Source organism: Salvelinus namaycush, chromosome 13 (genome assembly GCF_016432855.1).
Source record: "Salvelinus namaycush isolate Seneca chromosome 13, SaNama_1.0, whole genome shotgun sequence".
Classification (NCBI taxonomy): domain Eukaryota; kingdom Metazoa; phylum Chordata; class Actinopteri; order Salmoniformes; family Salmonidae; genus Salvelinus; species Salvelinus namaycush.
In genome coordinates this window covers 9,571,533-9,585,847 of record NC_052319.1, presented here as the reverse complement: position 1 = coordinate 9,585,847, position 14,315 = coordinate 9,571,533, and the positions used below count along the sequence as shown (strand labels likewise).

At 40.7% G+C, this 14,315-nt stretch overlaps 1 protein-coding gene across 1 annotated transcript; it reads left to right on the top strand.

Annotated features, from left to right (window-relative positions):
* Positions 1-375: 375 nt before the first annotated feature.
* LOC120058221 (chondroitin sulfate synthase 2-like) lies at positions 376-13,258 on the top strand. The gene is made up of 4 exons (XM_039006715.1): positions 376-833; positions 7,383-7,947; positions 10,504-10,686; positions 11,304-13,258. Exons 1-4 carry the CDS (start codon positions 553-555, stop codon positions 12,564-12,566), a joined length of 2,292 nt encoding a protein of 763 aa, XP_038862643.1. The 5' UTR covers positions 376-552; the 3' UTR covers positions 12,567-13,258.
* Positions 13,259-14,315: the final 1,057 nt, after the last annotated feature.

Here is a 14,315-nt window from a genome sequence, read left to right as displayed (position 1 = left end):
TGAATTCATAGTAACCGTGAGTCATTATTATTTGATTTTGTCTTAACCCGCAAATCTGGGCTTTGTGTTTGATTGAATGTGACTCTAGGATGCCCTCTAGTGTGACAGCGCACCTCTGTAAATAGGCTTTTCAGCTGAAGCAAGGATTTACTTAAAAACAGCTCCTTTTTTTTTAAACCAACATTTATCTAGGCCACAGTATTTTGATCTATTTAGCCATGGGCGAGGTCGGTGGATTTTATTTGACCAATTCTGCGATTCAGAAGGCTACAGAAAGAGTGCTGGAAACGCCTATGCTAATGTATTTCTGACGTTGGTGTGTTTTATTGGGGCGGAGCTAGAGACCACTGACACGTAAGGATCCTGCATTAATTCCAAGGGAGAAGCTACATAGGCCCACATCTTTTTAGTCGAGAAGGATGTCCTTTTTAAATATAACCAGCTGCTAATATTTTCTATTTGGATTGATGTATATAATTACCCAAAGAGTCACACATTAGGGTGGGTGTAGGCTGGCGAGAGGACTTACGTAGTCTATAGTCAACGTTGAAAATGAGATTTGCAATGTTTATTTCTCTGCTGAGGCCGATCGGGCCGGTTATTATCGGTGTTTCTTTGGGATTTACCTTAAGTTTACTTAGTGTGAATTGGGTAGAGGAAACTTGTGTCCTCGACGGGAAAGCGAGTGAAGAAATACGTTTGGCCCAAGATGGGAATTCAAAAGGAGCGAGGAGACCCAATTCGATATCGACAGTGGATGCCGAGGAAGATTTTGAGCCAAGAATAGTGCCATATAAACCAGTCCAACAAAGCCAAACAAAGCAACTTTTTCGGTAAGCATTCAAAAGAGATGTTTAAAACCCGAAAAGGTCAAATGTGTTATTATAAACATGCTTCAACAGTGTAGCCTACTTATATCTTATTTTTCCAGTTGATTTCTACAGTCTGTTTTACTGTCTGACGCTATTGCCCCACAACTTTTTTCAGAATGGATATTTTATTGTAAATTTTCCCAGAAACTCCTTACAATGTTGCCAATTGTCCTTCAGCGGTATATTACGAGCCTAGGTTAATTTAGGCATGTGGCGGTTTTCACCTCTTTCTTCGTCAGTTGTTTTTTTTTGGCATTATTTTCAACTCATAGATGTCAAGCACACTTAAACGACATCAGTTAGCAATTGATGAACAATATAACATTACATTGGAAATCAGTCCGTCTTGGAGTCTGCTTTTATTATGCCCACTAAAACAGAAACATCTGTGAAAGGCCAACATTCCTGAAACTAAATCACTAATTTTACAACCTTCACCATATCTGTGCCCTTCAGTCTCCAGCTACCAGACTACAGTATTTTTGGCCATAACAAATTATAGTAAAGTTCTATTGATGTAGTCTACCTACTGTATGTGAAAGAATATTTGGAGAATTGCTTTTAATATGGTGTCATGTGCTTGCCTAACCTTGTGTAGCATGCACAGTCAAGTTTTGCACCATGGTGTAGTTGTGTATTACCCTGGATGTAGAAAATAGTCAAGTTTAACAAAAACCCTTGAATGAGTAGGTGTGACCAAACTTTTGACTGGTAAATATATATATATTTAGTGAAGAAAAAGTGTAAAACAAATCAAAATATATTTGAGATTCTTCAAAGTAGCCACCCTTTTCCTTGACCGCTTTGCACACGCTTGGTGAGTATATACCAAGCGTGTGCAAAGCTGTCAAGGAAAAGGGTGGCTACTTTGAAGAATCTCAAATATATTTTGATTTAACACTTTTTGGTTACTACATGATTCCATATGTTATTTCATAGTTTTGATGTCTTCACTATTATTCTACAATGTAGAAAATAGTAAAAAAAATACAAACCCTGGAATGAGTAGGTGTCCAAACTTTTGACTTGTACTACTATACTATTCTCTCAACCAGCTTCACCTGGAATGCTTTTCCAACAGTCCCAAACCATCTCAATTGTGTTGAGGTTGGGTGATTTGTGGAGGCCAGGTAATCTGAAGCATCACTCTCCTTTAAACAGTTGATGTTGAGATGTCTGTTACTTGAACGCTGTGACGCAATCATCTGGGCTGCAATCTGAGGTGCAGTAATGAATTTATCTTCTGCAGCAGAGGTAACTCTGGGTCTTCCTTTCCTGTGGCAGTCCTCGTGCGAGCCAGTTTCATCATAGCGCTTGATGTTTTTTTTACAACTACACTTTAAGAAACTTTCAAAGTTCTTAATGTTCGGTATTGACTGACCTTCATTTCTTAAAGTAATGATGGACTGTTGTTTCTCTTTGCTTATTTGAGCTGTTCTTGACAATTTATGGACTTGGTCTTTTACCAAATAGGGTTATCTTCTGTATACCACCCCTACTGATTGGCTCAAACACATTAAGAAGGAAGTACATTCCACAAATTAACTTTTTAAGAAGGCACACCTGTTAATTGAAATGCTTTCCAGGTGACTACCTCATGAAGCTGGTTGAGAGAATGCCAAGATTGTACAAAGCTGTCAAGGCAAAGGGTGGCTGCTTTGAAGAATCTCAAATATAAAATATATTTTGATTTAACACTTTTTAGGTTACTACATGTTTCCGTATGTGTTATTTCATAGTGTTGATGTCTTCACTATTATTCTACAATGTAGAAATAAAGAGAAACCCTTGAATGAGTAGGTGTTCTAAAACTTTTGACTGGTACTGTATGTTTACGTACAGTGCCTTGCAAAAGTATTCAGACCCCTTGGATTTCTTCACATTTTGCTTCAAAGTGGGATTAAAATGGATTTAATTGTCATTTTGATAAATTAAGAGCTAAAATATAGTTGTGACAAGTATTCATCCACTTTGTTTAGGAAAACCTAAATTAGTTCAGCAGTCAAATTTGGAATCTGTGTGAAATGATAGCGGTTGAAATGATTTTTGAATGAATAACCCTTCATCTGTGCCCCATACATACTACATCTGTATGGTCCCTCAGTGAAGTATTGCATTTCAAGCACAGATTTAACTACCAAGACACGGGAGCTTTTGATAAGCCTCATAAAGAAGGGCAGTGATTGTTAGATGGGTAACAATAACAAATCAGACATTGAATATCTCTAAGCATGGTCAAGTTAATAATTGTGTGGGGTTTATATATTAAACCACCCAGACACATCAAAGATAATCGTCCTTCTGCTCAGGGATGTTACCATGAGGCCATTGGTGATTTTAGAACGGCTACATTGTTCAATGTCTGTGATGGTAGAACACTGATTATGAATAAACAACATTGTAGTGACTCCACAATAATGACCTAAATATTCCAAAACTTTTATCTTGTATGCAACGAGGCCCTAAAGTAATCCTGTAAAGGAATACATTTTTTTGCCAAAATGCAAAGCCTTATGCTTGGTGCAAATCCGGCACATCAGAGGAACTGCCTCTTTATTTTTGAGCATGGTGGTTGCTGCATCATGGTATGGGTATGCTTGCCATTGGCAAATACTGAGGTGTTTTTTAAAGGATAAAAATAAATGGAATGGCGCTAAGCACATGCTAAATCCTAGAGGAAAACCTGCTTCAGTCTGCTTTACACCAGAGACTGGGAGAAGAATGTACCTTTCAGCAGGCCAATCGCCTACAACACAAGGCCAAATCTACACTGGGATTTCCAAGACGACAGCGAATGTTCCTGAGTGGCCAAGTTACGGTTTTGACTTAGTCATGTGAAAAAGTAGGCACAGCCCCTGATTTTCAATATTTTTTAAACATATTTGGCAGATGAATATGTAATCTTCACTTCAACACTATTGACAGATAAAGGAAACCTAATTTACAAAATACACCAAAAGATTATACTTTGCAATCATCTATTCATCAAAAATCAACAAATGTACACTCCTAGCTTCAATAGATTGTGTTTCCCCCTTTGGCTGAAATAACTTAATGTAGCTGTTTCTTTTAACTGTCTATCAGTCTCTTACATTGCCTGGGAGGAATTTTTGTCCACTCTCCTACAGTACTGCTTCAACTGTCATGTTCCGAGGGCTTTCTTGCATGCATGGCCCGCTTCAAGTCCCCCTACAGCATTTCGATAGCATTGAGATCTGGGTTTTGCCATTCCAAACCCCTCAATTTCTTATTTTTGAGCCATTCTGTTGCAGCTTTGCTTCTGTGTTTTGGATCATTGTCCTGTTGCAAGATCCATGTTCGGTTCAGCTTCAGCTTTTTGACAGATGGCCCAACATTCTCCCCAAGAATTCTCTGGTACAATCTAGAATTCATTGTTGACTCAATTAGAGGTCGACCGATTAATCGGAATGGCCGATTTTTAATTAGGGCGACTTCAAGTTTTCATAACAATCGGAAATCTTTTTTTTACACCTTTATTTAACTAGGCAAGTCAGTTAAGAACACATTCTTATTTTCAATGACTGCCTAGGAACGGTGGGTTAACTGCCTTGTTCAGGGATAGAACGACAGATTTTTACCTTGTCAGCCCAGGGATTCAATCTTGCAACCTTACGGTTAACTAGTCCAACGCTCTAACCACCTGCCTCACGAGAAGCCCTCCTGTTACGCGAATGCAGTAAGAAGTCAAGGTAAGTTGCTAGCTAGCATTAAACTTATCTTATAAAAAACAATCAATCATAATCACTAGTTATAACTACACATGGTTGATGATATTACTAGTTTATCTAGCGTGTCCTGCGTTGCATATAATCGATGCAGTGCACATTTGCGAAAAAGTACATTCTCTTGCGGTCATTGTACGCAGAGTCAGAGTATATGCAACAGTTTGGGCCGCCTGGCTCATTGCGAACTAATTTGCCAGAATTTTACGTAAAATTATGACATAACATTGAAGGTTGTGCAATGTAACAGGAATATTTAGACTTATGGATGCCACCCGTTAGATAAAATACGTTTTGTTTTCAAGATGATAGTTTTCGGATTCGACCATATTCATGACCTACGGCTCGTATTTCTGTGTGTTATTATGTTATAATTAAGTCTATGATTTGATAGAGCAGTCTGACTGAGCGATGGTAGGCACCAGCAGGCTCGTAAGCATTCATTCAAACAGTACTTTTGTGCGTTTTGCCAGCAGCTCTTCACAATGCTTCAAGCATCGCGCTGTTTATGACTGCAAGCCTATGAACTCCCGAGATTAGGCTGGTGTAACCGATGTGAAATGGCTAGCTAGTTAGCGGGGTAAGCGCTAATAGCGTTTCAAACGTCACTCGCTCTGAGACTTGGAGTAGTTGTTCCCCTTGCTCTGCATGGGTAACGCTGCTTCGAGGGTGGCTGTTGTCGATGTGTTCCTGGTTCGAGCCCAGGTAGCGGCGAGGAGAGGGATGGAAGCTATACTGTTACACTGGCAATACTAAAGTGCCTATAAGAACATCCAATAGTCAAAGGTATATGAAATACAAATCGTATAGAGAAATAGTCCTATAATTCCTATAATAACTACAACTTAAAACTTCTTACCTGTGAATATTGAAGACTCATGTTAAAAGGAACCACCAGCTTTCATATGTTCTCATGTTCTGAGCAAGGAACTTAAACGTTAGCTTTCTTACATGGCACATATTGCACTTTTACTTTCTTCTCCAACACTTTGTTTTTGCGTTATTTAAACCAAATTGAACATGTTTCATTATTTATTTGAGGCTAAATTGATTTTTTGGCCCTCCAATAATCGGTATCGGCGTTGAAAAATCATAATCGGTCGACCTCTAGACTCAATGATGGCAAGTTGGCCAGGCCCTGAGGCAGCAAAGCAGCCCCAAACCATAATGCCACCGCCTCCATGCTTTATGGTTAGTATGAGGTTCTTTCGTTTTTGCCAAACGTGGTGTCTGGCATTGCGGCCAAACAACTTCACCTTTACCTCATCTGTCCAGAGCACATTGTTCCAGTAGTTTTGGTCTTTACCCAGGTGTTGTTTGGCAAACGTCAGTTGTGTCTTGAGGCTTCTTCCTTCCTGAACTCCCATGTCAGATCTTGGGCTGAATTTGGTGGGATGACCTGTCCTAGGTAGATTGCCAGTAGCCTGGAATTTTATCCATTTGTAGATGAGCCGTCGGACAGTGGAATGATGTACTTCAAATTGCTTGGAAATGCATTTGTAACCCCTCCCAGACTCATGGGCATTAATTATTATTATTTTGAGGGCCTCGGATAGTTATTTTGCTTTTGGCATGATGTGTTACCACACACCCATATGGTTATGACCGAACCAGACCAAGTTTCTAATCTTAATGGAAGGCTGGACCCTCCTAAATTTCTCTCCAATGATTTTCTAATCACTTGCACCTGGTTCTAATTTTAGCCATTTTATATGATGGTAAAGGTAGGGGTGTACTAACTGTTTCTGCATAAGGAAAATGCATTTGTTTATTTTAATTGCGTAACATTTTCAAAGTGAATTTTCTTGTGTGTGGTTTGTTAAATTGGGTTACCTTTCAACGAATGTGGTGGGAATTTAGCTCAAATATGCATGTGTCCAATTATGTAAAATAAAAATATCTATATACTTTCTAGGGCGTGTACGTACTTTTCACATGACTGTATATCTGCTTAAATCTTTGATAAGACTTGAAATTGACTGTCTAGCCATGATCCCCAAAATTCTGCCAGCTTGAATAATTTTGAAAATAATAATGGGCAAATATTGTACAATCCAGGTGTGCAAAGCTCATACAGTATAGACTTACCCAAGTTGACTCGCAGCTGTAATCGATGCCAAATGTGTTTCTAACATGTATTGACATAGGGAGCTGGATGCTTATGCAACGACTATATATTTGTTATTTAATTTCTATTAATATATTAAATGTTCAAGTTTTTCCTTCCACTTGGACATTAGTATTATGTATAAATTGTTGCCAAAAAAGAACAAATCAATTGTAATCTCACTTTGTAACACACAATGTGAAGAAATCAATGGTTCTGAATACTTTTGCGAGGAACTCTTAAAAATATGTACAAAATCTCTGTATAGTATGTTTTTTTTTGTACTTGATTCTCTAGATTGAACTTTTCCCATTGAAGATAGCAGCAATCGCTTAACGTGCCGATCCATAGTTGCTACATACATTTTTGGATTGATATGTACCCATCTGATTCTTGAAGAATATAACATAAATGCCTCATGAGCTTAGTACAACTGTCGTACCCCAAAAAATAAACTCCAATGTTTTGTAAATGTAAACGACCGCTGTTTTAATACCATTTTGATATCATGGATGATTGGTCCTTGCATCCATAGCCTAGGTTCCATTTGTCCAGCCTCATCCCTCAACTTTTTCCTGAAACTGTGTTTTGGGATGACACTTAATGTTTTCAATTTAAGGATCGCGTCTTTTTTTTTTAATGAGTGTGTATGCTTTCCAGGGCTAAGTACATCAGTACAGAGCTGGGGATCCGGGAGCGCCTCTTCGTAGGGATCCTGACGTCCAAAAGCACCATCAACACAATGGGAGTGGCCGTGAACCGCACCATCAGCCACCACCTGGACACTGTGGTCTTCTTCACAGGCATGCGCAACCGCAAAGTGCCCCACGGCATGTTCGTGGTCACCCATGGGGACGAGAGGCTCATATGGAACATTTTCCAGACCATCAAGTACATCTTGGAGCACTATGTCCATGAGTATGACTGGTTCTATCTGGCCCAGGACGACACCTACACAGAGGCAGACCGGATCAAACAGCTGGTGGATCACCTGAGCATAGACCGGGAGCTTTACATGGGCAGCCCTGAGGAGTTTATAGGTGGGGAGATGGAGGGGAGGTACTGCTACGGTGGGTTCGGATACCTCCTGTCCCGTACCCTGCTGCTCCGGCTCAAACCCTTCCTGGAGAACTGTAGGAATGACATCCTGAGCGCCAGGCCTGACGAGTGGCTGGGCAGATGCATCATTGATTATGCCAACACCAACTGTGTGGATGAGCATGAGGTAGGCTGTGTATTGCTACTGTCTTGTACAGACGAGTTCCATGAAGAGAGTTCTGTTCCATGGGTTTATGATCCCTTTGTCCAAGAGAATGTTTCCCGTAAATAGATTAGGCCTAGTCCTAGAATAAGAAGCATGTTTAAAGGAGATTCTCTATTCAGTAAGGAGATTCTCTATTCAGTTTTTTTTTTTAGGCCCCGACTAGGCTTAATCTGTGCCCGAAAAAGCATCCCCAAGTGTTTCTCAGTAAGTGAATGTTTCTTGTGTCAACAAACCAGAGCTGTGTTGAATACATAATATGTCAAATACTTGCGCTGCGCATCATTTAGTTCGTCCAGTCCAATAGAACCAATGTATAGTCACAAAAGTGGACGTTCAAGAATTGAACATGTGTATTTGGCCCAGGTCTGCTCTGAATAGAAACTACAAGCCAGTGAGAGGCAGTTGACATCTCCCCCCCCAAAAAGATGAAACGGAGCCTGACTTTATGAAGCCTCATAAACTTGACTCATTATCTGTCAGTGTAGTCGGCTGGTTCCTGCTCCGTAAACGCTTGAGACACACGCACACCATATAGTAAAGATTGAAGGCCATATACTACAACATCAAAACATAAGAGCCATCTTTCAAGATCCACCAGCCTCACGTTAGAACACTTTCTTTCCAAACTATATCTGTAGTTAAAAAGTAGCCTCCGTAAAGTGTATACTAGTGACATCTATAGAATAAAGCATGTTGCACCATATTAGTGCTAAAACAGAGTTACAACACCAGTGTTTTAGCACTGCATTCTCTGTAGAGACAGAATTGCCTGTCTTCACACTGTGGCCCCTGAGGGTACTTGTCCCCTCTGCTGTGACGGGGAGCTTTGCTTCTCCTGTTCTGCACTGACAGTCAGGGACCCAGTGGAGCCCTGTCACAGTCACACTGCTTGTCCAAGTGACAGTTTAAAGACTGTGCACCTTAGATAACTACATTGATTTAATCTGTTTGTATATGTTACCCGTTTTGGCCCATAGTGTGGCCGCATGCACATTACACCTGCATTTGTTCCAACAATATCACCAGTTATACACCATTCTACCGCAATACTATTTAGAAGTAAATTTTTTTTACATAATGAGTAGTTAATGCAAGACAGTTTGAGTTTGCCTAAACTTTTTTTCTGTGGCATGTTACGTTCTATACCCTCTTTAATTGGGCTTCCATTTTTTTTTTTTTTTTTTTCTCCTGTGGTCTGGCATTTGAGCAGGAAACCATCTTGTTTAAGAGTCTGTATTGGAACAGAAACGGAGGGCCTGTTTCACTGCTGCGTGGTCATCTTGCCTCAGGGCCAGCACAACTCCAGGAGGGAGAAAGGAGAAGTAGGGGAAAAGTCAGATGAAATAACATGGGAGAGTGTTATGTGGAAGTACAACTCACATTGTGTAGACTGCTTTGAAATGAACTTTAATCACCCAAAGCTTTACTAAAAGGTCAAATTTGGAAGCAGCAAAACAGTGAGTGCATACATTATTTCAGCCAGCTCCCATTATTATTTTGGACGTGCCTAAAACCTCCTATGTCCATATGCCCATAAGAAATGTGCCGGTCGGTGATTCTCGTATTTATATATCTTTAAAAAATATATATAAAAAAAAATATTTTATTAGGATGATTCAACGTCCTTGGCTTCATGGTGAGAGCGCCCATGGCTCGCATGCAATTTAGGAGCTGTCTGCTATTTCTGGAGAAGTGCGACTACGATCTGTAGAGCGGATGTGATTTATAAAACATAATATTTGGTAGCAGTAGCCTATAATGATGAGGGGACATCACCCCCTCTTTATATTGAATTTGAATCTTTGCTTGGATCTCCTGTGAAAAGTTTGGAAGTGCGTAAAACCCTCCAGTCTACATTGCCTCACTATTATGTCCTCACAGGGAGCGGTTGTTGTGGCTGTAACTATATTTAGACGGCCTATTTAAAACGAGCTGTTTTGATTTTTATAATCATTCACTCGCTTTTTAAGCCGTGTCAATAGTGACTTTAATCTTGCTTATTGACAATGTTTGGCATGTCCGTCGTTCAGACATGGCAGACAATGCAATTTTACAGTTGGCCTAGACCCATATATCAATGAAAAATGCTATGGTAAACAATACATCTCCATATTGAAGCCGTCGCAATTACTTCTTAGAACAATATGCCTTGCAAACATGTTCAACATATTTAGCAAATATGGGACAGGCCTACATACATTTTGTTATTTTGTTTCTGTAGGCTATTTAACAAAGTAGGCTATAACAAAATACATTCAAATCAGCGTTGATGACAACGCAAAACATAAAAGACCGTAAATACACAACTTGAAGCAAGCACATATTTAGCCATGGAGCAGCTTCTGATTGGCCAGTGAGGGGTCAAGCCTCCACCTACACCACCTGATTCCATGCGTTATTTCATAGTTGATGTCCTCACTATTATTCTACAATGTAAAAAATAAAGAAACTCTGGAATGAGTAGGTGTGTCCAAACCTTTGACTGGTACTGTATGTACATTTTTGTTTTGTTTTCAGGGGCTGCAGTACTACCATTACGAGATGGGCAAGAACTCGGATCCGAGTAAGGTGGAGAATGTGCAGTTTAAGAATGCCTTGACTGTCCACCCGGTATCTGACCCTGAGCAGATGTACAGACTACACAAACACTTCACTGAAATCGAACTTCAGAGGACATACGATGAGATCGAGAAGCTGCAGGTAAACGATCTGATCCTGAACACCACAAAACATCCTTTGTTCAGTGAACACCGACGGTCAGTCTCCCCTGTCTGTTTTCATTTAACATCAAGCGCTGAAGGCTTATTTCAGTTGAATATTTGTTTTGTGAATGACTGTTTTCTTGGTTGGACATAAGGGGCAGTTAAAGATATGCTTGGGAACTTTGCCAACTAGTATTTTTTTAAACCTCCTGCTTTGGGCTGGATGAGTTGTGTAGTTCATTCATGCAGAATTCCCTAGTTTGAAAGTTTTCTGGAAGCCTTGCGGTGCCATTTTCCCCAAAATGTTCCCCACGTGGGCCAGCTCCCTAGCAATTTGAGTTCATGCCAATGAGATTCAGCCCCTCGCCATTTGAGTGACAGCTAACAAGATGTACACACAGCAGAGGGAGAGAGAGAGATGATGTGCAAATATCTGCATGTGACGTGGTATGCAATTTTCTAAGACCACTTTTGGCTCGTGAGCACTACTTTCAGAACTACTGGCTGAAACATATATGAAAGTACTGGAGAATCTCTTCAATTGTAGCAGTACAGTATCACTGTCAGTATGACTTTAGAGGTATTTTTATATCTGTACATCTCATGTGTCCACAGGCAGAGATAAAGAATGTGAGCAAAGTGGCTTTTGATGGCAACCGGAGCGCCCAGTGGCCCATTGGGATCAATCCTATGTTTGAGCCGAAGTCTCGTTTTGAGGTCCTCCGATGGGACTACTTCACAGAGGAGCAGGTGTATTCATGCATTGACGGCTCCCCCAAGTGTGAACTGCGTGGCATTGATCGGTTGGATGTTGCCGACGTCATCGAGATAGCCATGGGGGAGCTGAACAAGAAGTACAAGCCTGTCCTCCACCTGAAGAAGCAGCAGCTGATCAACGGCTACCGCCGCTTTGATCCCACTCGGGGCATGGAGTACACACTGGACCTGCAGCTGGAGGTAGTCAACCAGAAGGGCCGCAGTCGCTCCATCACCAAGAGGGTCCACCTGGTGCGTCCTCTGAGTCGCATCGAGATCATCCCCATGCCTTATGTCACAGAGGCCACCAGGGTTCATATCATCTTACCGTTGACTTTTCAGGAACGGGGTGCCGTCAACCATTTTCTAGAAGTGTTTGCCACCAATTTGTTTGAGACCAGTGAAAACGCCATCTTGACTTTACTGTTTATCTACGACCCATTCGAGGCCCAGCAGGTCAACCAGAATGACATATTCACCGGTGTTAAAGCGCAGATCAATGTATACGAACGCAAGTATCCGGCAGTGAAGATCCTGTGGATAAGTGTCAAGACAGAAACCCCTTCTCAAATCAAATTCATGGACATCATTTCCAAGAAGCACCCAGTAGACACGCTGTTCTTCATCACCAACGTCAACACCAACGTCAACTCCGAGTTCCTCAACCGTTGTCGCATGAACTCCATCAACAACTGGCAGGTGTTCTTCCCAATCCACTTCCAGGACTACAACCCAGACATCGCCTTCCACAACCAGGAGCCCCCACCCACAGTAGACCTGGTCAAGGACGCCGGACACTTTGACCGCAGTTCTTTCGAGGAGGCGTGCTTCTACAACTCCGACTACATGGTGACGCGCACGCGCATGGCCTCCGACGTGCAGGAGAACGAGGAGATCATGGAGACCTTGGATATCTACGACATGTTTGTCAAGTACTCCATCCTGCATGTGTTCAGGGCTGTGGAGCCGGCTCTGCACCAGAAGTACCGCCACCAGGCCTGTAACCCGCAGCTCAGTGAGGGCATCTACCACAGGTGTGTCCAGAGCAACCTGGATGGCCTGGGATCCCGTTCCCAGCTCGCCATGCTGTTATTTGAACAAGAGCAAGGAAATAGCACTTGATCAACACCCCCCTTAGAAACTTTACCTAGTATGTGTGCGATTGTGTGTATGCGTGCTTGTTTGTTTTAAAACCAATGCAGTACATTCCTAAGCGGGAAACCTTTTTTACTAAATGTTTACAATAAAAATGTGCTGTCCGTACAGAAAACGACGATGGAACCAAATGTGGTTTAAACCTTCGGATTTGGTGGTCATGTTGGTCATCTCATTATTTTAACATGTTACAAAAGTTCTACATACCTTGGTGGCTCTTGAGGGTATGGCTTCAAACCTGCACAACTTTTGATACTTGCTCATTTTGCAGTTTAGTAATCACTACTAAAGCACATCTGTGTGCCTTTTTTAAAAAATGTCTGTCAGTCCTCTTGTATTTTCATGTCTGTTATCATATCAAGCAAAATAAGTAGAGATTTTTTACATCGTATACATTTGATCAATATTTGAGTCCCTTACTTTCACATGACACTTCTCACATTTGAATGAATGAGCTGGCATCTGCAATATAGATTCACTCTACTCACATGTTAAAGGGGAGGAAGCTTTATGTCACTGACGTCATCAGATGCAGAATGAGATTACTGTTGGGTTGTGAGGATTGGATGGTATGTGTTTGTACTGTAGGTCCCCATAAGTGACATCACAAACAAGCCTGTAGATGTAGAGCCTCTTCAGGAGGTTACAGTAAAAAAAAACGATATGATTGTCTCTTACTTAGAATAGGGAATTATGGCATCTTTATCCATTACATTTATATCTGCTACGTTCTGAATGTTTTAACTCTGAATACACCCCTGGTCAGATACGTTTTGTCTGAAGATATTTTTGGGAGAGTCCTTGTTGAGGCTGACGCACAGTTCAGACGCTGAATTTTTGGTTAATCGAACTGAATAGAAATTAAGAGGTTGAGAGGTTTTGCTTGACATACCGATTGGTTTCATACAACCGTTTTCAACACTGCAGACTTCCTTGTAGGCTTTGGGTCGAATTCAGGCACAACACCTCTTGTTTTAAAGAAGTTCATTGCACTAAAATGACAAAGACAGACGAATCCCACACCTATGCAGCGCGGAAGTTAATGTTTGAAACGGTGAATATGATCGGTTTAATGTGTATGTTATAGGGATGGGCATTTTACAATTGAATGTTCGTGACACCTTTTTTTCGAGTACTCAAATAACCCAAATCCTAATTGACCAAAATATATATTAAAACAAAAATGCAAGTGCCATTTTAAAATGAATTTATTGAAGCCGTAATATTAACTGGTTATATTATGGAACACAATATTCAAAAAGGCAGTAATCTCAGCAGTGGGCTTGCTTGTAGAACCCTGTGGCTGTTCAATGGCTTAGCCTTTTGTTAATTTTTAGCAGACAATACGCTCTTATTTCCAGAGCCCTTATCACAGTCAAAACACCTATTTCATAGTTTAAAAAACAAACATGTTGTAATATATATATAACAGAATAAAATGGAACGGAATATTTTTCCAAATGAAAAAAAGTTGCCAGTGCAAAGTGATGCGCATTGCATGTCGAACAGTTATAATCAGTGATCATTTGAAACGTTTCTAAATGGATGAACACTCACATTGAACACTGCATGGTGATGAATTATGGCCACATCTGTTTGTTGAGTAGGCATATACTTATTTATTCAGATAAATACGCTCTTCGTCTTCATCAAACTAATGTTTTTGCATATGTTAAGTGTGGAACCTGTATGTTTATGGGGGTTATGGCCTAGGCT